At 41.1% G+C, this 26,735-nt stretch overlaps 1 protein-coding gene across 7 annotated transcripts in view; it reads right to left on the bottom strand.

The window, feature by feature from the left end:
- Positions 1-26,735, bottom strand: part of FHIT (fragile histidine triad diadenosine triphosphatase) — a 1,530,527-nt gene that overhangs the window by 155,880 nt on the left and 1,347,912 nt on the right. For 6 of the 7 annotated variants that reach the window (XM_030801707.1, XM_030801706.1, XM_030801708.1 and 3 more), the window contains one exon: positions 18,049-18,117. The exons of the other annotated variant lie outside the window; for it this stretch is intronic. In XM_030801707.1, coding sequence (XP_030657567.1) covers positions 18,049-18,117 — 69 coding nt within the window. The remainder of the gene's footprint in view (positions 1-18,048; positions 18,118-26,735) is intronic. 7 annotated transcript variants of the gene reach the window in all.

Here is a 26,735-nt window from a genome sequence, read left to right as displayed (position 1 = left end):
GGTTCCCTGAGCTCTTGTACCATGCCCAAGAAGAATGAGGATACACCAGACATTGAAGAGTGAGGAGGGCAGAGAAGAATTTTATTGACTGATGAAAACAGTTTTCAGTGAAGAGGGGACGTGGGTTTGGTCCCCCTACCTGAAGGTGAGAAAGTTCCCCTGTGTGGCTGGGCCTGGGGCCTTTTCTGGACTTAGAATGGGAAGTGCCTGCTGATTGGTTTGTGAGTCTGCAAAATAGTTTAAAGCAAAGACACCACTCAAAGGTGGGCACAACAGTGTAGAAAACCAATTAGGAAAGCGCAGGTATATGTAAAACAGGTAAAGGCTGGGGACCAATCAGAGGAGAGCTTACCAAACAGAAAGGGAAATTCTCAATCCAGTCTGAGGATTTAACTTGTAGCTTGGCTTTCAGGCCTTAAACTCTCTTCCACTTGATTTGGGGTTTCACTGGGGACCCACCCCTATCTGCCTAGGCATTTGCCTGCCTCCTGTTGCTATCAATTGGTGAAGCCCCAGAAAACCCTGAGGAGTACAATCCCAGAACTTCAGCCCAGCCAAGAATAGCAATAATTATGACAGAGGCTTGGCAGGAAAAAAGAATTGATAGAACTTAGAGAATGATAGTATACAGAGGATGAACTTCAAGAATAAACTGGAGATGACCCAAGGGTTCTAGCCTGGATTTTTTCAGAATGGGGGTGATACCAGTAAGGCCAGGGGTCAGAATAGGGGAACATTTTATGGGAGAAGGGCATGCACTCTGTTATCAGATAAATTAAGTTTGAGCAACTCATCCCTTGAATTCATATGTCTGTATAAACCTAACCTAGTGCCTCTCACGCAGTAAGCCTTTTACAGGTGTGTGCAGGAGGGATGAGGCATATAAAATTTAATTAAATATGAATAAATGATGGTAACGATAAACTCAGATTTTAAAAAATGGTTTTGTTTCAACCACTGTGGAGTCAACAGACTCTAGGAGTCTTAAAAATTTTTTAATTTTAAACTGTTTCTTAGATATTACAAAGCCACAGTCTGAGTCATCTTGCACTTAAAAAATAATCCAGAAAAGCCTATTAAAGAATAGAAAACCTGAATATGTAACTTCCTCCATTGACAGAAAGAACAAAAATGTCAACGTTCACAGCTGAAAGACATTTGGCACCTCAAAAAGATGTATCACAGGTAAGTTTCAAGATAATCATTTTCTATACATGAATGATATTATATAATCATAATCCATTGGAAATTAAGTCAATTTACAAAAAAAAAAAAACCCCTCAGAAATGCAAATAACAGTGCTTTGTAAAACTGTATGGCCTGTTTTCTGGAAGGTACTGTGTGATTCTGGGACTGGACTTTTCATTAAAAAGGTAAGAGATTCAGGCATCAGACATGTTCAATTATTGGCTCCCTAATGAAGTTCACTATCCGGTCTAGTGGAGCTTTCTCTTTCAAAAGACCCCTTCCTCCTTGTGTATTCTGGCGTTGAGTGTCTCTGGCATTTGCTCTATGAGAATAACTGGCCAGTACAATGCTCTTGAATGCAGAGAGTTGGAGCTTGAATGGACACCATGAGCCCCAAGGACATGAAAACAATTTTTTGATTGTGTGTGTTTTTATATAACTTCTTGCACAAAATCAGTCTTTGTAATTTCCTAGACTTCAAGGGCATTCTTTTCAAGTTGGGGCTTCTTAACATGGCCCTTAAAAATCCTAAAATTAAGTGCATTTTTAAGCTATCTGTGTAAATATATTAAAAATTTTCCTCATTAGGAAGTTTCCAGTTTATGGCAAAGTTTTCAGAGGAGTCCGTAACCCAAAGTGGATCCAGAATCACAGCATGTAGACTCCTAAAAATTAAAAACATTGAAACCTGTTTAGCAAACCTGCATGAAATGAGCCAAATTCATACTGCTTCTGCGGAGTTGGTTCCTGGAAATCTAGGCATTTAGTGGTGGAGTTACAGATGGATCTCAATCGCCTGTGTGATTTTCCCGGCCTATTGTTTTCGTATCTGACTAATTATTCTCTTAAAATTTCCATCCATAAACAATTTCCAAAGATATTAGGATCTCTCTTCACACAGTCTTTCCTTCTTCTGAAAGATGCTATTGTTGTCACTTTGAAAACTGTAAATAGCATTCAAGATGATATTTAAGTTTGTGCCAACATTTAGTGGAAATGTCTAAGTTTTGAAATAGTAGGGAACTCACATTCCATCTGGTGTGTTTGCATTTTATCTCCTATTCTCAGTGAATTTTAAAAGTCAGCTGCAGTGTCAATACCCTTTCTGCTATGCTAATGTGACCTCCACGTGGAAATCAAAGGAAAGGAGTTCTCAGGGCAAGTGATTCTTTCTCACTTGAACTATTTAGTGTCATAGAATCACAAAGTACCAGAGCTGAAAGCAGGCTTACGGGTGACCAAGATGAATACCTCTCAGTTTGAAGGGAAACTGAGCCTCAGGCAGAGGGAACTGCCCATAGTCTCATTAGCCACAGGGACAGGAGTCGAGCCTCGATAGGAAGCCTTTCTGATGGCCCCGTATCAGGTGGTCACTTCCTTCCCCACACTTCCATGGCCCTTTATCAGAGACCACCATCCCATGTTACTTAGTGGTTTCAACTTTGTAGCATAGTTACTGTCACTAATTTCTTACCCATGTGTGGCAGGCTAATATTTCAAAGTAATCACTGGTGTCCCATTTCCTTCCTGACCGTCTCTTGGCTAACGGGAAGTGCATCTATTGCTTAGCAGTAGTCTCCTTCACTCACCAGCTTAGCTTCTAATTCAAAAGGCAGTGCCCCAGTGTGAGAGAGAAATGATTCATGCAGGGATAAGGACACAGAAGAGTTCTAACTGCCCACCCCCAGACTTTAAAATAGAGTTTCGGCCGGGCGCGGTGGCTCACGCTTGTAATCCCAGCACTTTGGGAGGCCGAGGCAGGCGGATCACGAGGTCAGGAGATCGAGACCACGGTGAAACCCCGTCTCTACTAAAAATACAAAAAAAAAATTAGCCGGGCGTGGTGGCGGGCGCCTGTAGTCCCAGCTACTCAGAGAGGCTGAGGCAGGAGAATGGCGTGAACCCAGGAGGCGGAGCTTGCAGTGAGCCGAGATCGCGCCACTGCACTCCAGCCTGGCCGACAGAGCAAGACTCCGTCTCAAAAAAAAATAAAATAAAATAAAAAATAAAATAGAGTTTCAAGCTGGATAATGGACAGAATTAAGAGAGACAAAGCAAGAAAGAGTGCCTGTGTGCATGAGTGGGCACGTGCATGCATGTGTGTGCGTGAGTGGGCACGTGCATGCATGTGTGTGCATGTGTGTGCATGTGTGCACTGGGGCAGGGTGTGCTCTACGCTTGCCTTTTCCCCAACCCCCAGGCTGAATCCTGAGGTTGGCTAACATATTAGTTTTCTATTTGCTGCTATAACAAATTTCCACACACTCGGTGGCTTAAAACAACACAAATGTATTATCTTACAGCACTGGAGGTCAGATGTCCAAAATGGGTGTAATGGGCTAAAATTGAGGTGTTGGCCAGTCTGCATTCCTTTTTGGAGGCTCTAGGGGAAACTGTTCTTTTACCTTTTCCAGCTTCTAGAGGCTGCCTGAATTCCCTGGCTTACAGCTCAATTCTATCTTTAAGGCCATTGATGGTCAGTTGAATCTTTCTCATATTGCATCACTCTGACACTAATTATTTTGCCTCCCTCTTCCACCTTTGTGATTATATTGAGTCCACTTGGATAATCCAAGGTCATCTCCCTATCTTAAAGTTGGCTGACTAGCCTCTAATTCAATCTTCTACCTTAATTCTCTTTTACCATCTAACATATTTACAGGTTCTGAAAGATTGGTACGTAGGCACCATTTGGGAGGCTATTATTTGGTCTTCCACAGCTGACTCACTGCAAGCCATCCCTTTGAATTTGAGACTCTAAGAGTAGACTGAATGTGCATTCAGCTTTTTCCATCCAGAATTCTGCTAGTACAAAGCTTTGCAAAGAGAATGATGAAGGACTATAGCAGCAACATGAATGTCTGCTGGAGGCACCTAATTTCCTGCAGGTCTAACCAAAGTATGTCAGAACAGACAAGCTTTTTTTTGAGCCCATGAGAAGAACTCTGACAAGCTGGCAAAGGCCAAAGAGTAAGTGTCCTTCATGTGCTTGTGACAAGAGACTATGTCAGGACCATGGACACCTCCAGGGATGTAGGAAGCCAAAGGTCACCATCCTGCGAAGATGACTGCATTCCTTATGGGTATCAGAATGGACCAAAGACGCACACAAGGACCAGGCAAAGTGGATTGTTTGGACACCAGAGGCCAAGGAAACAATCGCCAAGGACCACAGAATCCCTGCCTACCCCCACACGACATATTGTTCATTAAGGCCCCAGAATACAGAATCTGAATTGAGAGATTATAAGCCAGAATAAGACTGAATGAATTACAGGCCTGAACTGACAGAAACGGCACTGAACTTGCTGAGCAAAACCTGGCCCAGGGCTGATGAGATTGTTTGCTCTCATAGCCAGAAATTCACCTGAACTTTGGGAGTCAAGAACATTTCATTTTTTAATAGTCAAACTGGTGACTGTGAAATTAATAATGGTTATACTTGGCACTCAAATAAACCTCAGACACAGCAAGGGTTGACTTGGTGATTGAGAAGAAACTGGAGACAATACAAAAAGAATGGGAATATAAGACTGTAGAGTATCACATCAGCACAACTGGCTATTTTATTTTTATTTATTTATATTCACTTTTATTTTTATTTTTTTGAGATAGAGTCTTGCTCTGTCACCCAGGCTGGAGTGCAGGGGCACAATCTCGGCTCAGTGCAAACTCCACCTGCTGCGTTCAAGCAATTCTCCTGCCTCAGCCTCCTGAGTAGCTGGGACTATAGGCGCCCACCACCAGACCCAGATAATTTTCTGTATCTTTAGTAGAAACGAGGCTTCACCATGCTGGCCAGGCTGATCTGGAACTCCTGATCTCATGATCTGCCTGCCTCGGCCTCCCAAAGTGCTGGGATTACACGCATGAGCCACTGCGCCTGGCCCTACTTTTTAATTATATTTTTTTAGGTGGAGTCTGGCCCTGTCACCCAGGCTGGAATGCAGTGGCATGATCTCGGCTCACTGCAACCTCCTCCTCTTGGGTTCAAGTGATTCTCCTGCCTCAGCCTCCTGAGTAGCTGAGATTACAGGCACGCACCACCGCACCCGGCTAATTTTTGTATTTTTAGTAGAGATGAGGTTTCACCACGTTGGCCAGGCTGGTCTCGAACTCCTGACCTCAAGTGATCCGTCTGCCTGTATCCCAAGGAGTATCTTTATTTTTTTTTCTAACAAGTCAAAGAGTAGAAATACCAGAAAAGCCACTTCTCTGGGCATTTCAGCTACTTAGCTAGCTCACACATATGTATTTCCCATGAGGTTTTGATCAAAACTAAAGGCAATTTTTTTCACTAGGTTCACCAAACAATTGCCAGTAAATATTGGCTTCTGCCAATGAATGAAAAAGAACACAGGATGTCTGCTCTTAAAAAGTGACCCCTGATATTTCCTTTACATTATCAAATTATTGCATACTCATTATATTACGTTTGGGAAATGCAAGAGAATATGAAGAAAAGAACAGGAGTGTAACATTCTATTTGAAGCCACAATCCCTCTTAATTTCAAGGTACATGTGCCTCCATTCCATTCTCCATTTATATGCCACTCTTTCCATTCAATATTATATCCCAATATATTTTTTTCCCAGTGAATTTAGAAAGCTGACTTTGCCAAGGTTGAGGAGGTGCACCTGTGACATAGCCTCAGGAGGTTCTGACATGTGCCCAAGGTGATCAGAGCACAGTTTGGTTTTATACATTTTAGGGAGACATGAGGCATCAATCAACATATGTAAGATGAACAATGGTTCATTCTGGAAAGATGGGACAACTCGAAGCAAAGGCAAGAAGACTCTAAGTGGGGAGGGAGCTTCCAGGGCATAGGTAGATAGGAGACACATGGTTGCATTCTTTTGAGTTTCTGACTAGCCTCTCCAAAGGAGGCAATCAGATATGCGTTTATCTCAGTGAGCAGAGGGGTGACTTTTAATAGAATGGGAGGCAGGTTGCCCCTAAGCAGCTCCCAGCTTGACTTTTCCCTTTAGCTTAGTGATTTGGGGGCCCCAAGATTTCCTTTCACATTTCCCCCCTTCTCTTTGAAAAAATCTTTTGGAGGAAGGATTTTAGAAGAAAATGAGTCTCTGGTCTCAGGTTTTGTCTCATCTCTCATGGCTAGGATGGTTTATTCCTAGACGGGTAGGTCTTGAGTTATTAGGTATGCTCATTTTTAGCAGGTTATAAGTCTCATGTTCTATGAAGAAAAAATAGGGGGAGGAAGGAAAAAACAACAATAACAAAGAACAAGCCTGTAAAATCCACATAGGCCATATTACTCTGAAGTCCATACATCAGGAGGCAGGTATGAAAGTGGCTTATGTATATAAATAGGTTGCTGTTATTTTTTTCTGAAGTTTCCGTTGTCTAGCTTCAGTTCACTTGGCTTTACGAAAGCACAGCTTAGTTTTTGGTGACTCCAAATTAGGAAAAATGGGAAAAAAAGAAGGAAAAATAATTAAAAACATTGTTTTGCAGATTTGTAGCCCAGAAAAACTAGAATTCATTCCAAACTGTAGAAAATAATAAAAACGGGCAAGACTAGAATCTAACAACAGGTGTACTACAGTTTTTGAAATATAATTTTTTTCTCTCCTGTTTCCCATTTTTACTAAAGACAAATCATGGTAGGACTAATTTGCTTTATTAGTCTTGGCCTGATTATTTGTATACAGTGTTATATCATTAATATTATTCATTAAAACTCATTTGATGGCTACATAGATGAATATATAGTATTAAATATATTCCTCTATTATTTGGCATTTAAATTGTTTCCCAGGTTTAGATTTTTCAAATTAATTAGATCAGTTGTCCAAGATTTATAGACACACACTCACACACACTCTGATGTAAACTGGAACCATAATGCAGGTAAGAGCATTTTGAATGTAGAGGGGATGACACAGAAATGCCTGTTATTCTCTGGGTTGGATGTAGACACAATTCCATACATGAACGTGTGTGTTGACCAGCCTATTTTGGATTGTCTATCCTGGAGAGTACTGGTGGGCCTTTTAGGGGAGCGATTTATCAAGTTAATTTTCAGGGAGATTCCAGAAGTGGGTACAGGGGACAGAGCTGGCCTTGGTGATTTGATTCTGGAGTTACCCACAAAGTTCCACTGTGCCTCTAGACTAAGCCTCGTATTCCAGCTTTAAAATCCCATTCTTTTCTCAGCAGGCTTTGTCGGTTTGAAAAAACACCTTGGCATCTCCGGAAGGCCAAAAATTTGAAATACTATTGTAATAACTGAGGTACAAGTTCTTTCTCAGGGGGAGGTTCTGACAGGAGGCAGGCAGTGCCCAAGAAGTGGGGGGACTTGCAGCTGATAAAGGAAAGCCATGGACCTGAGGATTCGGAGAACCAGGCTGTGAATGCAGAGGGCTGGGGAAGTGCCAGGTTCAGCTCAACAGTTATTTCTTGACAACCTACTCTATTATGAAGTGGTATTCATTGGGTGCTGGGAGGCAGAGACGACTAAGATGAGTAAGATGCCTCTGGTAGTTCATAAAGGCAGCAGCGAGAGGGAGAACCCAGACTCTGGAGCCAGACAGCCTAAGTATGAATCTCAGGTCTGTTTCTTACTCTGTGTCCTCAGAAAAGTTTTCAAGTCTGCCTTTGCCTCCGTTTCTATGTATGATGGAGATAAATGTACCTTAATGCCCAAACAAGCACTTCATTGTATCTACTAACTCATCAGTATGCTAATGTCATAATCATATCACAGTCTCCCTCCACATTTGAGGTATCTCCAGCTAATGAAAACTTTGTTTCCAACCTCTTTCAAGGAGTCTAATTCAGCCTTATCCCAGATCACCAATAGACGAAACCAGCCCCATGCCCCAGGGAAACAAGGTAAATGGTAGACACTGCAAGTGGATGGAAAATGATTTGGGAAAACAAGTGCAGTTGCTTATTTCAGGTCGCTAAAAGGAAATTCAGCCTCAGTCTTCAATATCAACTGATAGGGTCAAGATTACCAGAGAAGCCAGCTGAAATTTCATATATAGATTTGACCTAACTGTGCAATGTTCTTTCAATAACTCTGAAGAGCTTACTAGAAGAAACAATTTTTTAGAGGGAAAATATATGTTGGAGCAAGGCTACGTTTCACTGCAAAGGGAATATTCTATGAGTTCCTTAGTTACCACTAATGTAAGAAGGATTTCCAGCAGGTACTGGTGCAACTGGGCTACAAGATATTTATGGTCCATTAAGAGTTGTAAGCAAGACTGTTTCTTTTTCAGAAAAAAAGCAATTTTCTCTTAAATATTTTAGTGTGTTATGACATGAATACACTACAGGGCAAGCAAAAGTATTTAAGAGGTTCTGCACACAAAACCAGCTCCAAAAGGATGACCTTGGGAATTGTAGAAGCTTGGCTAGAGCATGTTGATGACTTCCTTGTGTTTAACAAAATACTATAAAAGGAGTTATAATAAAGTACCTAGATGGGGACCAGTGGGCCATATCCTCAAAGCAGAGAAAATGCCTGATTTTGTAAAATGCCATTTCTTTCACTGTAAGTCTTAATTACTGGTGGTGTGTCTAGGACCTATATATTTATTGGAAATCCAGGGTGTGTGTTGTGTGTGTGTGTGTGTGTGTGTGTGTGTGTGTGTGTGTGTGTGTGTGTGTGTGTGTGTAAATGTCTCTAAGGTTGAACAGGGATATGAAAACCATTTGAGATTAATACTGGAAGTCCCAGTGTCTAAGAAAATCACTTTTCTCACTATACATGGGTTTTCCATAAAATTGAAGGATAATATTTTCCTTAGGTTAAAGCAAAGGGTGACAGAAACAGGGAAGGCTTTGTAGTCAAACAGACTTTGATATAAACAAGCTTTGCCATGAGCTGGTTATGAGGTTTTGACATAGACATTCATTCTCTGCAAATTGAGTTTCAATTCAATGGTATGAATGATATCTACCCTGCCAGGTTAATGAAAATAAAGTAATGTATGCTTGGCACCTAGCAGACAGTCCAGCCCAATGTGTATTCTCATTGACAATAATAATTTGATTATTATTCTCAAATATTTATTTAATATAGATTATTAGTCTCAGTGTATTTTCCATGACAATAATAATTGTATTATATTATTATTTTTCATTAGTGCTCTCCCTAGGAGCAAACACCGTGAACTATAGTTGTTTATGACCACTAGCCTTACACTAGAAGCCCAGTACGATTGGATATTTTCCCCCCATTTTAAATATGGGAAATGTGAGACACTGAGATTTAAATAGCAAGTTCAACATTAAAGAGTTTGCAATAAATCACTATGTTGACTCAAGGTGGAGAGAATTTAGAGCTATACAGGTATACCAGCTATTTCTTGATTTCTTTGATTAGAAAGAAAATCTGGCATCATTCAAATTCCTATTCTAAATCTAGGGAAGGTCATAACAGTCTCCACAAACAGCTGCTTGCCAGTAAGCTGAAGCAGTTTGAAAGCATTCTAGAGCAACATCATCCAGAAGAAATCTAATGCATGATACACAGGTTATTAAAAGTGTTTGGTAGCAACACCAAAATAAGTACAAAGAAACAGGTGAAATTAATTTTAGTGATATAATTTTTAACTCAACATTACCAAAATATTATTTCAACATGTAACTATTATAAAACATTATTAATGAGATATTTACCTTTTTTTTTTTGGTAGAAGTCTTTGAAATCCAAACTGGATTTTACATTAACAACACATCTCAATTCAGACTGGTCCCATGTAGCTAGTGGCTACCAAATTGAACATCAATGGTAGACGTCACCTCGCAGTGACAAAAATATAACCACATTTGAATACTCAAGGTGGGATTCTAAACATCAGGCTATGTTTCCAGGACTCTATGTCTCCAAAAGCAGGCAACTTGGAGGCCTTAGGGTTCCTTCCTGCTGGCACGTGGCACATGAATGAACCTTGCTCCAAGCTAAGAAGTTACGGGATTTATTTACAAAGGTTGTATGAATTATGTGCATCATTCTTTTGTCTAAAGAATGACAGGTGATAATTTAAAAATAAAATATTTACAAATGCTTTGGGACTTTAAAATTGTATTAATTTTTATCTTCTGTTTTCCCCTAATTCTTGCATATTTTGATTTTCTTCATTAAAAGAGAGATAAAGTCAAATGTTTGGGGGCTTTTCACTTTGGGGCCATTATAATTTATATTGAGGGAATCGTGTCAATGCTTAATTCATATCTGTTTTATCTTTACCTAGTTTATCCATTTCTGATCATAATTTATTTTTCCAATAGTCTTTTTTTTTTCCTATCCTTAATCCCTATACTCTCATTTCTCTAAGTAAAATAGATTTGGAAAAACTACTGAGATCTTGGTAGTTTGCTTTAGCAGGTTAACTCCAAACTTATCAAAACTTTTTGGACAATTTTAAGTGACTGTTTATTAATAGCTATGTCAAGAACCTTGAATGTAAACCTAAGATTTTTTTAAACACCAAAACGGCCCATTCTTCAAGCACTGTAGTTAAACTTAGGTTTCATTGCAGCAGCCACTGTGAGACCGAGAGCAGAACTGTGAGAAGCAGGTAGGAAGACGGATGGGATCCAGCAACAAGGACACCTCGGAGCAGGCATTTTCCTCCTTCACTGGCAAGCACCTTAGAGCTTTCTGATGGAATGTATCTGTTTGGAGCGAGAATTCACTGTGGAGGGCAGATAGGACTCTGCACAAGAAAGCCTGATTTGTGAAATAATGAGGGAGGACCACATGGAGTGGTTTGATAGAGTGGATTTACTATGGATGCTACGGATAGAGTGACACGTGATTAAATTTTTATTATTTCTCACTAACATGCAATTGAACATATTCAAACAACATAGGAGAGCAATTCTGGGAAACTAATCTAGGGTGCCTGACCTCAAAGCAAACTCTAGGAAAAAACCATGGCGTCTTTTGCCTTGAAGCTCAACCTGTAGATACCTGTATCCTCCTCATCAACCACTCTTCAGCCTTCTTTCATTACTTTTCCTCTTTAGTGTCCAATGACTTCATGATCTTCCTTGGAGGCTCCAGCTCACCATCACTACCTTTATAGCCCTCCATGCTTCTCAACATTCCTCATTTGCTCACCTCTATCAAACATCACTAGCCTGGGCTGGGCACAGTGCCTCATGCCTATAATCCCAGTACTTTGGGAGGCTAAGCCAGGAGGATTGCTTGAGGCTAGTAGTTTGAGACCAGCCTAGACAACATTGCGAGACTTGTCTCTACAAAAAACATTAGCCAGGTGTGGTGGTATGTGCCTGTAGTCCTAGCCACTCAGGAGGCTGAGGCAGGAGGATCACTTGAGACCAGAGGTTTGAGGCTGTAGTGAGCTATGATTGGGCCACTGCTCGCCAGCCTGGGCAACAAAGTGAGACCCTATCTCTTAGGGGAAAAAAAAAAAGAATTAATAAAATGACAAACCTGAATCATATATTGTGACAGTTAATATTGAGTGTCGACTTGATTGGACTGAAGGATGCAAAGTATTGTTACTGGGTGTGTCTATGAGGGTATTGCCAAAGGAGATTAATATTTGAGTCAGTGGACTGGGAGAGGCAGACCCACCCTCAATCTGGGTGGGCACCATCTAATCAGCTATCAGCACCGCTAGAATAAAGCAGGGAGAAGGTGGAAAGAGCTGACTTGCTGAGTTTTCCGGCCTTCATCTTTCTCTTGTGCTGGATTCTTCCTGCCCTCGAACATTGGACTCCAAGTTTTTCAGCTTATGGTCTCTTGGACTTATACCAGTGGTTTGCCAGGGGCGCTCGGGCCTTCAGCAACAGACTGAAGGCTGCACCGTCAGCTTCCCTACTTTTGAGGTTTTGGGACTCGGACTGGCTTCCTTGCTCCTCAGCTTGCAGATGGCCTATTGTGGGGCTTCACCTTGTGATCGTGTAAGTCAATACTCCTTAATAAACTCTCCTTCATATATACATCTATCCTACTAGTTCTGTCCTGCTAGAGAACACTGATACATATATTATCTGAATATTTGTTTCTGTGAGAAAAATGGGCACAAGTAACTTTTAACCAGATAAGTGCTTTTCTGCTAATTTTGTTTCTCTCTTTTGAGGAACATAGAGATTTAGCTCAGTAATAATCTGACATAGGACAGGGTAAACCAGATGCTTACCCAGGTTTCTCATTACTAAAATAGGTAGTCAAAGAGCATTCATAGATACAGAGGGAGCATTTGAGATCATAGGTCATTAAATTAGCATTACTATATGCTTATTTGTTAGTTTTATCACATCTGGTTCTTTGAATAAAAAGTCTCCATTAATTTAGAAGAACATATCAAGTTGTTATCTTATTCTGAGTGAGAGATACCAAAGTTTTCATTCCAAAATTCTCAAATACCCAGAAACTTACCACCCAGTGGGAGGACATCAGCAAACCCAGAAGACAAAAAGCTAATTAACTGTCTCACTGAAACATTCCTTCCTTTTTGAAAAGTCAACTAGGGACCCATGGACTCTGAGCCCATTGTCAAATGGTGTGTGAAAGAGATCCAAGTTCAACAATAAATATCATCAGCAATATAATGGTTCTCTCCAGCCCTCAGGGCCAAATGGCCTGCATTTTAGCAAATTGATTTTGCTCATGAATTGTGTTAAGCCAAGCAATTGTTTCCTGTGACATGCTTGAACCCACAGTTGCTTTGTCTATGAAATTCATGGTTGAATTTGTCCAATTGCTGATTGTTATTCCCATTTGCTTTAGTAATAGTCACTTCCTTCATCAGTAATGGGTTTTATATACAGTGCACAGTCACAACCATTCAATGTCACCCATAAACATTTGATGAATTGTCCAATACAGTTATGAGAGTTGCTTATTTGGGATACAGCTGGGGTAAGCCTTACTGAGTTAATGAGATGATATGACATTAGGCCATGGGTGTTTCCTCCCCCACATTAGCTATACACATTCTTTTATCTAAGGACCCATTTGGGTCATTACCATAATCTTCAGCAACTTGTCAAGATAATGAAGGGCCCACTGAATTCAGGGAAGGCTTGGCATAATTCATGAAAATTTAAAGAACATAGATGCAGAAAGAGTTTGGGAGCTACAGATAAATAAGATCTGCATAGACAGCCACAAAGGAAGAGCTTCAGTAGAAAATCTGCTTTGGAAGGGGGGAGAGTTTGAGCTCAGTTTTGAGACAGAAGAGAGGCTCATACTCTGAAATGTCTAAGACACACTGCTGGAGGAACAGAAGGTGTAAACAAACTTAGAGATGATAATCAAGGTTGGAAAGAAAGGAAGGGTAGCTCTTGAGCCTGCTTTCAGCAAATCCTACGTCTGTATTTGTTACAGCCACACAAATCTAGGTTTGGTGGGAGGGGGCAAGTTAGTTATCAACTTTGACATGTACCTATCAGACTTGCTTAGCAATTAGACAAGGTTTATAATTCCTTCTGCTAACCTTTCCAGAGTACCACAGTTTGTAGCCTTCTGCACATTGATTTCTGACCAAAGGATTCTGTTCCATCAATGCCCCATTAAATTCACCTCAGATGGCTGATGGCACCATGTCGAAGTCTCACCCAGTGTGGCTATGAGTTAGTGAACTGACCCTCTGAAAGCAATATACAGTCTCCTTTTAAATTATGTTAGAACTAGTAGGGAATTTCAAGTTCTTCTAGTTCAATACCTTGTTTTTTTTTTTAAATGTGTTCATTCATTTTCAAATATTCACTGAAGGTCCACCCTAGGCCAGATTAGATCCCCGCTCTAAAGACTCTAACACATAATTGGGGGATGCAGGTATTGAATAATAAAGTAATAAATTACGTCAAGTGTGGGAGGTGTTAAGAAGGAAATAGGCATGGTGATATGATAGAGTTACTCTAGAGAGGACAGAGGATTAACTATTACAGATGAAATCAGAGAACAGTGAAAAGTACCCTTCGAGGAGGTTCTGCACATGTATCCCAGAACCTGAAGTTCATGTATCCCAGAACTTGAAGTTAAAAAACAAAAAAATAAAAAATAAAAAACTCACCTGGGGCCAGAGCACTGTAAATGAATAGGCAGGGAGGTTAAACAGATGTTTCAGTTAAACTGCATGCCCAGTATACCAGACAGAAGATCCGGGGGAATAGTAATCTTTGAGTGGCAGGGAGAAGAGGAGCAGCCCATGAAATACGCAAGGATCTTAAACTCCAATGCCTTCAGGAGCTATGCATGCACCATCAGCCAGTGAAGGAAGCCTAGGTAGGAGGCAGTCATGGCAACTGATAGGCCTAGAGAATGAGCAATATGCCTAACAGCATTCAGACTCATTAAAAAGTACTTTACAGCCACAATAAAGCAAATCATCAAAAATACTTTGCAGGCAAAAATAAAACACATGTGAAGAGGCAAGCAAAGCCCAAGGACCATCAATATGCAACGCTGAGCTGCAGGAAAAGCAGGAAGGAGGCTGGGAATGAGAAAAAAATCAATACAGTGTGGTTTCCTCTAAGTTAAAAAGAAAAGGTTTTATCTTTTATTTCCATGAACTTAACAAAGAAAGCAATATGTTTCACTAGACAGTCACCCAAACATTGCAATACTAATAACAAATAAAACCCCACTATTTGTTACAGAATTTGTAAAACCTGAAAATGGCGGTAATGATCAAATGGGTCAAATGTGCGAAGAGGGGAGCCATCCAAGTGGCCCATGCACTGACCAAATGTAGATATCCTCTTGAAGAATTGTGGCCATCTGCTCTGTGCTTGAGTGAATCCAGGGATGGGAAGCTCACCCCCTTGGAAGGCACTCTTTAAGTGTTCAGAAGTTTTTTTCACTTTGGCCTGTTATCATGTAGAGCTAATGATATCTGCCACTTTGTAGTCCGATAATCACAGATCTGCCCTCTGGAGCCACATAGAATGTATTTAATACCTTTCCACCTGCCAGCCCTTCAGATATTTGGAAACAGTGACTCTGTTACTATCTTCCCTCTACAAGTCTTCCTTTTTCCAGGCAAAACATTCCCACCATCAATTACTCCCCAAATCTGTTTTCAGACCTAACCACCCTTCTTATGAACCTTCTTATTTGTCACTAACCATCTTAAAACAGTGCCTAGAAAGAACACAATGTTCCTAGCCAATTTATACTCTGGGGCTTCTTTAGGCACAATCTTCTATGTCTGCAGCAGTAGAAATACAATTACATTTTATGGAGCTCAGCCTCCTGCTGTTCCTGTTTCCTACCTCCCACCCTCCAAGGCAGTCTGTTTGTTGAATGTCCTGAACAGATGCATAATCTAGAGCAAGTGCTCCCATCAACATAAAGAATGCCATCCCTCATCACTCCATCACTTCTGATTAAGATCACTTGGTCTAATGTACATTAAGTTCTATTCCAATAATGCCTGTGTGGTACTGCATGCTTTTCATGCCTCTTTCTGGACACTGTTATTAGATACTCAGCCTGGAGAAACATTTCCATACAAAGAGGAAGATAAAACTGAGAATGAATGGTTAAAGGCAAAGGGAAAATTGGGAATCTCACCCTTGCAAAGAATGGTAGATGGGAACATCCAATGACCTTGCTTTGAATCCGGTTCTCTATTTACTAACCATTGCTACTTAAAGAAAAATAGTAATAATAACAGTAAGAACAGAAACCACTATCTATTAACAAATTCTTGGTAAGTACCAAGCCCTGAAATAAGTCTTTCAGGCTACAATATCACATGGTTAGTAGATGCCACTGGGATTTGAACTTACTTCTGCCTGTTTCTAGATTTCAATCTCTACACAGTCTTGTACCACAATCTCCCTTAGTGGATACTGTCTATGCTACATACGACTTATACCACCGATTTAAAAAAAAAAAGAAAAACTCTTACAGTAATTACTTCTCCTGAGATGATCCTCCAAAATGTGGGAAGTAGAAACATGTGTTTTCTTTTCTGTGGGGCCATCAGAGCAGGCAGACAAGGGCAAAAGAATAAGAGAGGAGAGAGAGGCCATACACCAACCACAGTGCTGCACATTGTGTCTTGAACTGGGCTGAAATGTAACCATGCAGCTTCGTTTTAAGCACATTTGGAACATCGACAAGATTTCAAGGTGACTGTTCAGCCTAAGAAAACAGTGTTTTCAAGCCCTTTTAATGCTACTTTAGCAGTATTTACTAGTATATAACTCATGTGGTAATTTATTCATTAAAACAGTCTGTATTTGGCAACATTTTATTAACCTTAGTTTACATTAGTGAGATTGGTATTTGTATTTTAATTGCATCTCTTTATAATTACTCTATAATTCTGATTTTCTTCCAACGTGAACTAAGCCCTTATCAATCCCCAAACTGCATTCCACATCCAACGAAAATGAGTTCAAATTATAGTTTTATAGAATATGGCTTTGGAAAACCCAGAGAGCCTATTCCCAAAGGTAGTCATGCATCAGAGTCTCCTGGGGATTTCCTTATACAATGACTGATTCCTGAGTGCTGTGCAATCTACTTAATCAGAATCTCCAGGGACGGGACCTCCTGGGAATTGAGACCTGCAGCAACTGGTCCACAAATCAGCACTTACGGACTGGTGACTAGACTATTTCCACTCTGCACACATCCAATACAGCTCTTGGAAAACATAGGAAGCAAAAGATAGTAAGGGTTACCCTAAAGGCAGAATAACCAGCCACCTCACGGAATCCAATGTGTCCCAGAAACATTAATTATATGTTTCATTATTAACTGCTGACCTATTGTTCTTTATTTTCAGGGTTTGAGTTGCCATTTTAATGTCATCACTGCAAAGAAGCCCTATAGGTATACACACACAAAAAGATGCGTAGATTTTAACTGGTTCCTGGAAACGAGGTAGAGATAATCATGTGGTTTATTTGATAGAGCTGCATGATAAACAATCGAGATAAACAATGTGTTTTAAAAAGCATTCTCAAAGAGTTAGAACAGGAATGTCAAATAGACGGCAAATATGATACCTCCCTCCTAGCTGATGCCCTTGGCAGGCATTGCTAATCAATCACAGCATTTTTCCTTGCATCCACAAACAGCCTCAAAGTCCTTTTAACCAATCACTCCAGGGCACTAGTGCTATCTAATCCGCTCTACCACGTGGGGGACACACTTTACCCTCTTTGGCTACAATAAACAGGTAAACTGAAATCACCTTATATTTTACAACAGCCTGATCCATGACAGGCTGTATGCTCCACAAGGTGGAAGTGGGCATCTAAAGGTTCTCATGTAGACAGGGCTTTAGGCGCAGATCACCTGGCTCTCGCCGATTCATGTTTGTAGTGGTTTCACACTTGTATGTTTGAATGGGAGTACTTAGAAATAAATTAACTGCTTTAATATTTATGATATGTGAGTTACACTTATTCAAACCAACCTAGTTTTTGCTCATGATAATTTAAAGTTTCACTTTGAATAAATGCTGTTGGGAAAGACAAGCTGAGTTCCAAAGTGTTTTAAAAATTAAGTGTAGCATTTGACTAACAGAATCGCATATCAATCTGTTTGATTTCCACTAGTAGCACTGTAGGTTTTCTTCTGTGGAGATTCTGGGCCATAGCACCATGCAAATATTTACTGTCCTGGTAAATGACAGGATAGAAATCACAAGGACACTTGGTTTCTGCTGGTTTTCATTTGAAAAAGAAAATCATTATAATTAATTAGTCTTGGGTTCCATTGATGGCCATTCTCGACTCCTTGGCCTCTACTGCCACTTTCCAAGTCAGGCTAAATAGAATTCCATTTCAGATCATATCTAGGGTAGTACTTGACTCATTAGATTGATGTCATCCCACCAACAGTCCCCGTGATCAAACAATAAGATCAGAGAGAGCAGACCCACCTCCTCATAGATGCTGTCATTCCTGTGAAAGTCTCCAGCCTTCCTGGGAAGAACATGGACGTGAACGTGCTGAAAATGTACAAGAAAGAAAAAAAAATGTGATTATCTCCCCATGTATTTTTAGACTTGACAGTGATGCTCTCATGAAGCCCAATTACTCCATGATGGTTCCTGCTGGGTTATTTTTCAGAGGAAGTTGATATCCACCTTTGGTAACTATATCTGAAATCTGCCGAGAAGAGAGTGCACTAAGCAAGAGAGAACAACTTGGGGTATATATGAGAGATGGAGTGAAATGCTAGAGTGTTTCAGAGTCTCTATGGAATTATTCATGGTTGTCAGTCTTGGTTGTAGTTAGCCAGTGCTTTGAAATGACAGCGCATCTTCAAAGGTGACCATCATGACTCTGAGACTGATAAGAAATAAGAATTGGCTAACAGAGAACTGCATAAGTAAAGAGCGAATGAATGAGAGTAGCAAGTAGTATGGGCAGAATTACAGACTTGGGGCTTTGAAAAATAATCATATAATAGTAATACAAACAGTTCTCATTTATTAAGCATTTATTTCCTATGATAAGGAAAGCTCTGTGTTTGGCATTCTGTCATTTAGTACTCTTAAAAATCCTATGAGGTGGCCGAGCACGGTGGCTCACGCCTGTAATCCCAGCACTTTGGGAGGCCGAGGCGGGCAGATCACGAGGTCAGGAGATCGAGACCATCCTGGCCAACACGGTGAAACCCCATCTCTACTAAACATACAAAAACAAAAAATTAGGAGGCTGAGGCGGGAGAATGGTGTGAATCCAGGAGGCGGAGCTTGCAGTGAGCTGAGATCGCGCCACTGCATTCCAGCCTGGGAGACAGAGTGAGACTCCTCAAAAAAAAAAAAAAAAAAAAAAAAAAAAAAAAAAAAAAAAAAAAAAAATCCCATGAGGCAAGGTCTACTATGATCTCCATTTTACAGAAGAAGAAATCAATGTTCAGTGAGGCCAGGGTGCCATAGGAAGTAAAAGTCAGCACCGGAAATGAGGTCACCTGGCTTTTGCTCCCACGTGTTTCATTAGCACATGCACTGATTCTGCAAACTTAATCTTTTAAATAGCCCATTTCTCTAGTCTACTAAAGCACCCAGGTAATATACATAGCAATGCTATTATGCAATGATCGTGAATCAAGGCTCAGAGCATATCTAATTCAATATATTCTTCAAGGCTAAACTGCCATTTGAAAGTTTTACTTTCCAAATAGCCTCTATTGTACCTTGGCTGAAGTTAAACCTCATTTCTGCCCTTGAGCTATGTTCCACTTTTATTACAAACCGTGGGGAGGAATGTGAAAATGAAGAGCTTAAATAGAGAGAGGGAGACAGAGGGTCAAACCTCATCCCTGATCACCCACCCCTTCTTGATTACTGCGATCGGGTTCCAAGGCTCCAAAAGGCCTCTAGAGAACGTAAGATTAAGTGTCCCTGTGGCTTCGCTGTACAAGGAGGGGGAAAATGATACGCTATTAAAGCCGAGGCAGGGTGCAATGTGGTCCAAGGTGAATGAAGCAGAGAGGAGCTTCAAAGCAGCCCGAGCACAGTTCCCAAAGACTGACACGCATTTGCCAGAATATTCAGCAGTCAATGACAAAGCCAGTCACGGATCTCTCAGCAATTGGGCCAAGTGTGTACTTAAGTCACAAAGATTATGGGAGCATGGAGGAGAAAGTGAAAGAACAAACAAGGAAAAAATAAATCACAAACTACCCGTGAAACCAAATTCTTAGGAGAAAGCCAGGCAGGTGGGCCTGGGCTGAAATCTATTGAAATCTCTAGATGGGCTGACTTAAAAGCAAAACCAGGAAAATAATGTAGGACAAGGATACAGACAATCTTTAGAAGGAGCCGTCACTCACTCTTTAATTCCAGAATCTCTTGCTATCCTTTCTTCTTTTCCTCTTTTTCTCCTTTCTTCTTTCTGTCCCCCTCCTCCTGTCTTCTCCTCTTCCTCCCTCCCATCCATCCATCTTTCATCATCTCCCTTATACATTCCAGGAAGTTCCAGACCAGTGTCTTGCAGTCAAACTTCCTAATACAAATCCTGGACCTACCACAAACTAACTGTGTGACGTTGCCTCACAAAGTCTGTGTGTCAGTATCCTTATCTATATGGGGATTATAACGGTTGCTACCTCACAGGGTTGTTAAGAGGAAAGTCTGCTAACCATATGCTGAGCATTCAGCTTTGCATGTAGTTAGTACTCATTACCTAGAACTGTACAAGAATTAGTTTTATTATTTAAAAAAAAATTTAAACCTGAAGACCAAGTAGACATTCAGGGATTGATTTCTGCACCAGCAAAAAAAAAAAAAAAAGGATATTAAGAAGCTCCTTGAATGAGGGCATTGTTCAAGCATCTCTTTTGTGAAAGCTGGTTTCTGTTGCTTTGACTAGCCCTTCTCAATCTTCCACCTGTACTTGGGGCTTGTTAAAATGCAGACTGCAGGGCCCTGAAAGTCCGCATTTCTAACAAGCTCCCAGCTGATGCCGGTCTAATGCCAAACTTTGAGAACCACTGGCTTACAATATCCATCTGGTTTCTCACCTTGCTTCTGCCAGTGTGGGCACTGAGGTCACCTGCTGTTTTGCCTGCCCTACTGCATTATGTGTAGACTTTTTGTCTCTTTTCTTGTTTTTTCCTCTTTTCTTTCCTTCTATCTTTTCTTTCTCTTTTTTCTTTTCCTCCTTCTTTCTCTCCTTTTTATTTTTTTCCCTTCCCTTCCTTCTTCTCTCTCTCCCCACAGAATCTCACTCTGTCACCCAGGTTGGAGTACAGTGATACAATCATAGCTCACTGCAGCCTTCAATTGCCAGGCTCAAGAGATCCTCCTGCCTCAGCCTCCCAAATAGCTGGGACTACAGGTCCATGCCTCCACACCCAGCTAACTTTTTTTCATATTTTTAGCAATGGAGTTCTCACTATGTTGCCCAGTCTGGCCTCAAACTCCTGGCCTCAAGCAATCCCATCTCCTCAGCCTCCCAAGTAGCTGGGATTAGAGGTGTGAGCTACTATGTCCAGTATGTGGAGACATCTTTCTGAATGCTTCTCTGGCTTTCTGTACTCTGACCACTCTCTTTGCCTGGTCCTCAGGAATATGCCTCTTAGTATCCACTATAACATATGGTGGGCTGCGAACCTGCACTTGGGAGCTTCCAGGGTCCAGGTCTATCCCCTGCCTCCTTTTCTTTACCCTCCTTTTCTGAGTTTAGTGTTCAGGGCTATCTCTATAGGCTCTGTTACCACCAAGTTCGAGAAACGCCACTCTTGATCACTCGTAACCACTTGAAATTCGCTGTGACACACTGAAGACAGTAAACAGCTCACTGTACAGGTGGTTTTTTCCCAAGGGCATAGATCTCAACCCACCCTGATATCTTGACATAAATTCTTAAGTGACAGGCTGATCACAGGATGCTGACAACCCACTCGGCTTCTCAGAACAGGGAAATCATGATAAAGCCAGCTCAAAGCCTCACTGCTGTGAAAAAATACCATCACTATGGCCTTCTAATAGAATGACATTCTGATAAAAACCCTATGAATAGCAGAGATGAGGATAATTTGATATAATCTGTTCTTAGTGGTTTCATATTAAACTGTGGTGATCACAACTTACTTTTCGAAGTGCCAACAAAACATCTATTTAATAAAAGCCTTCCACAAATTTGCTAGGGGTTGCAGTTTAGCTGCTTGAGTTAGAAGAGTATCTTTTTAAAGTCCCATGACACATTCCACACCAAAAATGTTTTCATGGTCAAATAACATTACACAATGCTCATTAGCACATTAAAGTATGAGAATTTCCACACAAAAGATGCTTGTTTAACTTCATCTAATCTAGCATTCTAGAAACTTATTTGATTATGGAGTCCTGATTTTTATTCATGTAACACTTCCGTACACTTTTCTAAAGTATACATTCATTCACTCAAAAATACCTATTTCTAGGTGCCAGTCTAGGAACGAGAGATAGGGTAATGAACAAGACAAAGCCTCTGTCCCCATAGAGCTTATATTCCAATGGGTGATGCAGAAGATAAGTAAGGAGATGACTAATTGTACATTCTAATTATGGATAGAAATAAGTGTCCTGAAGAAAAACATCATGGTATAAGGTAAATACTGAGCACTGGGCCACTCTAACGTTTGAAGTTTGGGAAGAGAAGAAGGACTCGATTTAAGGCTGTAGTAAGGAAAGGGGCCAAATCAAGAGAGGGTAAGTTCCAACAGCCCAGAGAACAAATTTCAAAGAGGGTATCACTAACAGTGTGAAATGTTTTTGAAAGCTTGAATTGTTTCAGTAAGACTAGGAGAACAACATTTATAATCCCATGAAAAGACGCTCAACGTTTTTAGTCATCAGGGAAATGCAAATCAAAACCACGCTGAGCTACCACTTCATACCCACTAGAAAGGCAATAATGAAAAGACACACAACATCAAGTGTTGGCCAGAGCGTGGAGAGCTGGAACCCTCCTACGCTGCTGGGAAGGTAAAATCACGCAGCTACTTGCAAAAACAGTTTGGCAGTTCCTCAAAAAGTTGAACATGGAGTTACCATGTGACTCAGGATTCTGATCCTAATAAATACTCATGAGAACTGAAGACACATGTCCACACAAAAACTTGTATGTGAATGTTTACATCAACATTATTCACAATCACCAAAACGTATAAACAACCCAAATGACTATCAACTCATCAGTGGTAAACAAAGAGCAGTACATGAAGACAATAGGATACGATTTGGCCATAAAAAGGAGTGATGTGCACTCAGTGAAAGCATCATGCTCGGGGAAATAAGCCAGACGAAAATGGCCACATATTGTACGATGCCATTTATACAAAAAAGACAAACGAGGCTGATTCATAGAGAAAGAAAGATTTGTGGTTGTGAAGAGGGATGCAGGGTAACTGCTAATGGGCACAGGGTTTCTTTTGGGTTAATGGATGTGTTCTGGAATTATATAGCAGTGATGGTTGCACATCTTTGTGACAATGCTAAAAGAATGAACTGTATATTTTAATAGGGTTTCTTTTATATTATGTGAATTATATCTCAATAAAGCTATTACTTCCAAAAAAAAAAAAAAACAAAACTGCAGGCCAGGCGCTGTGGTTAAATCCTGCAATCCCAGCACTTTGGGAGGCCGAGGCGGGTGGATCACGAAGTCAGGAGTTCGAGACCAGTCTGACCAACATGGTGAAACCCCATCTCTACTAAAAACACACAAAAAGTTAGCCAGGCGTGGTGGCACATGCCTGTAATCCCAGCTACTCGGGAGGCTGAGGCAGGAGAATTGCTCAAACCCAGGAGGCAGAGGTTGCCATGAGCCGAGATCGTGCCATTGCACTCCAGCCTGGATGACAGGGCAAGACTCCATCTCAAAATAACAACAACAACAACAAAAACCCAGAACTTAACTGCAGTGGGTTTCAGAGCAAGTGGGAGGTGAAATAGAGACAGCATGCAGTGCCATCATTTTTAGAGGCTCTGCCTCTTCTGTGCTGTCTCTGCTCCTTCCTCCATCTCTTTGAACACATCTCTTCTGCCCATACTCACCTAAGCATTGCCAGTGTGGTCATACTGATATCCTTTTTCCTTGTCAGAATATATTGTACTTCAATTCTAAGAGATAGAAACATGGCTCATGGGGGGGGAAGGGCAAGGAATGCTGAAGAGCTACCCTGCTCCACAGCTGGTGTCGTGAAACCTCAACCAGTTGGGCCTGTGTGAATCCTTCTCCCCCACATGTGCCAATGAGCAACTGCAGAAGGCAGGTCTGATTCTAAAGAATAACCGACGATACTGTGGTAAAAAGATAATGGCCACCTTCAAAGATATCCATGTCCTAATCCCTGACCTGTGATTATGTTAAGTTACAAAAGATAAGTTATGGCTGCAAATGAATTAAGGTTATGAATCAGCTGACCTTAAGATTGGGAGAGGTATCATAGATTTTCCAGGTTGGCCCAATGTCATCAGGAGTCCTTAAAACTGGAAGAGGGTGAACATCATCAAAATTGTAAACTTTCTACTTCAAAGGCCATGAGCAAGAATGTGAAAAGCCAAGCCAGAGACTGGCAGAAAGGATTTGCAAATCACCTGTCTGCTAAGGGAAGTATATCTAGAATACATAAAGAACTACTTACAACTAAGTAATAAAAAGACAAAAATCCTAAGTAAAATGGGCAAAGGATATGAACAGACATTTCTCCAAAGAGGATGGATAAATGAATTCATGAAAAGATGCTCAACATCCTTAGCCCAAAACCACAACAACACCACTTAACATATACTAGGGAAAAGGACAGATAGGCTGGGTGCAGCAGCTCACGCCTGTAATCCCAGCACTTTGGGAGGCCGAGGTGGAGGGATGACACGGTCAGGAGTTTGAGACCAGCCTGGCCAATACAGTGAAACCCCGTCTCTACTAAAAATACAAAAATTAGCCAGGCATGGTGGCATACACCTGTAATCCGAGCTACTCAGGTGGCTGAGGTGGGAGAATCTCTTGAACCCGGGAGGTGGAGGTTGCAGTGAGCCGAGATTGCGCCACTGCACTCCAGCCTGGGTGACAGAGTGAGACCTCGACTTCACCTGAAAAAAAAAAAAAGACAGATAATAACAAATGCTGGCAAGGAAGTAGAGAAATTGGAACCCTTGTACAAGCTGGTGCAGATGTAAAATGATACGGCTGCTTTAGAAAAGTTTCTGCAGTTCCCCAAAAGGTTAACAATAATGTTACCATATGACCCATGCACTGTTTCCAGCAATTTGTTATAACAACAAGTAGAGAATGTATACAGACACCTTGATATTTTTAATGCATAGTTTACACATTTTTCTTATCTCTACAACACCTCTATGAAGTATTATTCTACCAATTTTATAGGTAAGAAAGAGACAAAATTTTGTCTCAGCAAGACTCAGGGAAATCTTCACCTATTGCCTTTTTTTTTTTTTTGAGATAGGGTCTCACTCTGTCACCCAGGCTGGAGTGCAGTGGCACGATCTTGGCTCACTGCAACCTCTGCCTCCCGAGTTCAAGAGATTCTCCTGACTCAGCCTCCTGAGTAGCTGGGACTACAGGAGCACGCCACCATGCCTGGCTAATTTTTTTTGTATTTTTATTAGAGACGGGGTTCCACCATGTTGGCCAGGCTGGTCTTGAACTCCTGACCTCAGGTGATCATGCCCAGCATCTATTGTTCTTTCTATGTTTGGATAATCGCCAACAGCTCTCAACTTGGAATAACCAAATGTAATGTAACAATATCATTGTTTCCATTTGCTGACTATCAACATCAAAAACTTACAGCATAGAAAATCCAGGAGAGACAGAAAAACACACAGGAGAAAATTTAGATCACCAGTTAATCTCACTACCAAGCAATAACAATCCTTTTCTTCATGTAGAGTGATATAAACATGGTATACACTTTTTTTTTAGGCTCAATTGCCCCAGACACAAACCCTGAGGCAAGGATGAGAGTGCAAGTAGTTGATTTGGTGGGTGATCCCTGGAAACACGAGTAAGGGAAGGAAACAGGAAAGGAAAGGAGGCCAATACAGGATGTGTGATCAAGTGAGTTATTATTGCGTGTGACTGGAGCTTATAAAACCTGCTAGAGAACTCTGACAGCCAGTGAAGAATATGCATCCCAGAATCATCCCAGCCGAGGGGTGAGGGAACTAGCATATTCATATACCAACTCTTGTCCTCACTGGTTGAGAACTGCTCCTGGGGAGGCATCAATACTCCAGCACTTCTGCCTTCTCCCACCTGGAGAGTGGGAAAAGCCAGGTTTCCAGGGTCAGTCAGATGCAAGTCAGGCTAGGTAGGATGCATTGCAGCCATGGGGGGTGGGGGTAACACAATGTGGGCAGAGCACAGACCCCACTTGTAGTAATGCTTTGTACAGTGCTGTCTCGTTTCTGACACCTGGAGTCTCATAATTTGTTGCTGAACTGAAAGTTCAAGTATTTAGTCTCCTTTTCATGGGCAAGACAGCAGACAAAGATCTGGTTAGTGGTTCTTAAACTGCAAATCCCAAAGCCCTAGAGCTTCCAGAATAAGCCTGGTATGTCCAGGGAGCAGCTCATGATGGAAGTAAGAATGGGGCACCAGAAAGGGCAGCAGGCTTCAGTTCCCCCTCCATGATTCAAACAGAGCAGCTCTGTTTTATCTGTTTCTATGTTGGGATCCCATGCACGATTTCATTTGCAAAAAGAATTTATTGCCTAAACAAACAAACAGAAAATCTTTGAAAATGACTAGGATTAGAATTGGGAAACGACGGGGGGTGGTATGAGTGTTTAATTTCTTCATTTCACACAAGAGGAGAGTGGCTCTTAGAAGACCAATAGCAAAGCAATAGCAGGGCCGGGACTGGAACCATGAGAGCCCCAAAACCCTGACTTGTGTTCTAGTGCTTTCTACCTCATCTTGCCCATCCTACCTTTCCCAGATCCCAGAAAGGTAGAAGCCCCTACAATTAAGCAATTTGGTGTTCAGTCACTGGAGATGGGTGGCCAAGGTTCAGATCCTACCTATTCTTTTGACTGAGTCAATTTCTTAACTTCTTTCTTACTCCCTCATTTATCAAGTGGGCATAAAACCAGTATCCCAACGCATA

The sequence above is a fragment of the Nomascus leucogenys genome, chromosome 21 (genome assembly GCF_006542625.1).
Source record: "Nomascus leucogenys isolate Asia chromosome 21, Asia_NLE_v1, whole genome shotgun sequence".
NCBI lineage: Eukaryota > Metazoa > Chordata > Mammalia > Primates > Hylobatidae > Nomascus > Nomascus leucogenys.
This window is presented reverse-complemented; position numbering and strand designations above follow the sequence as displayed.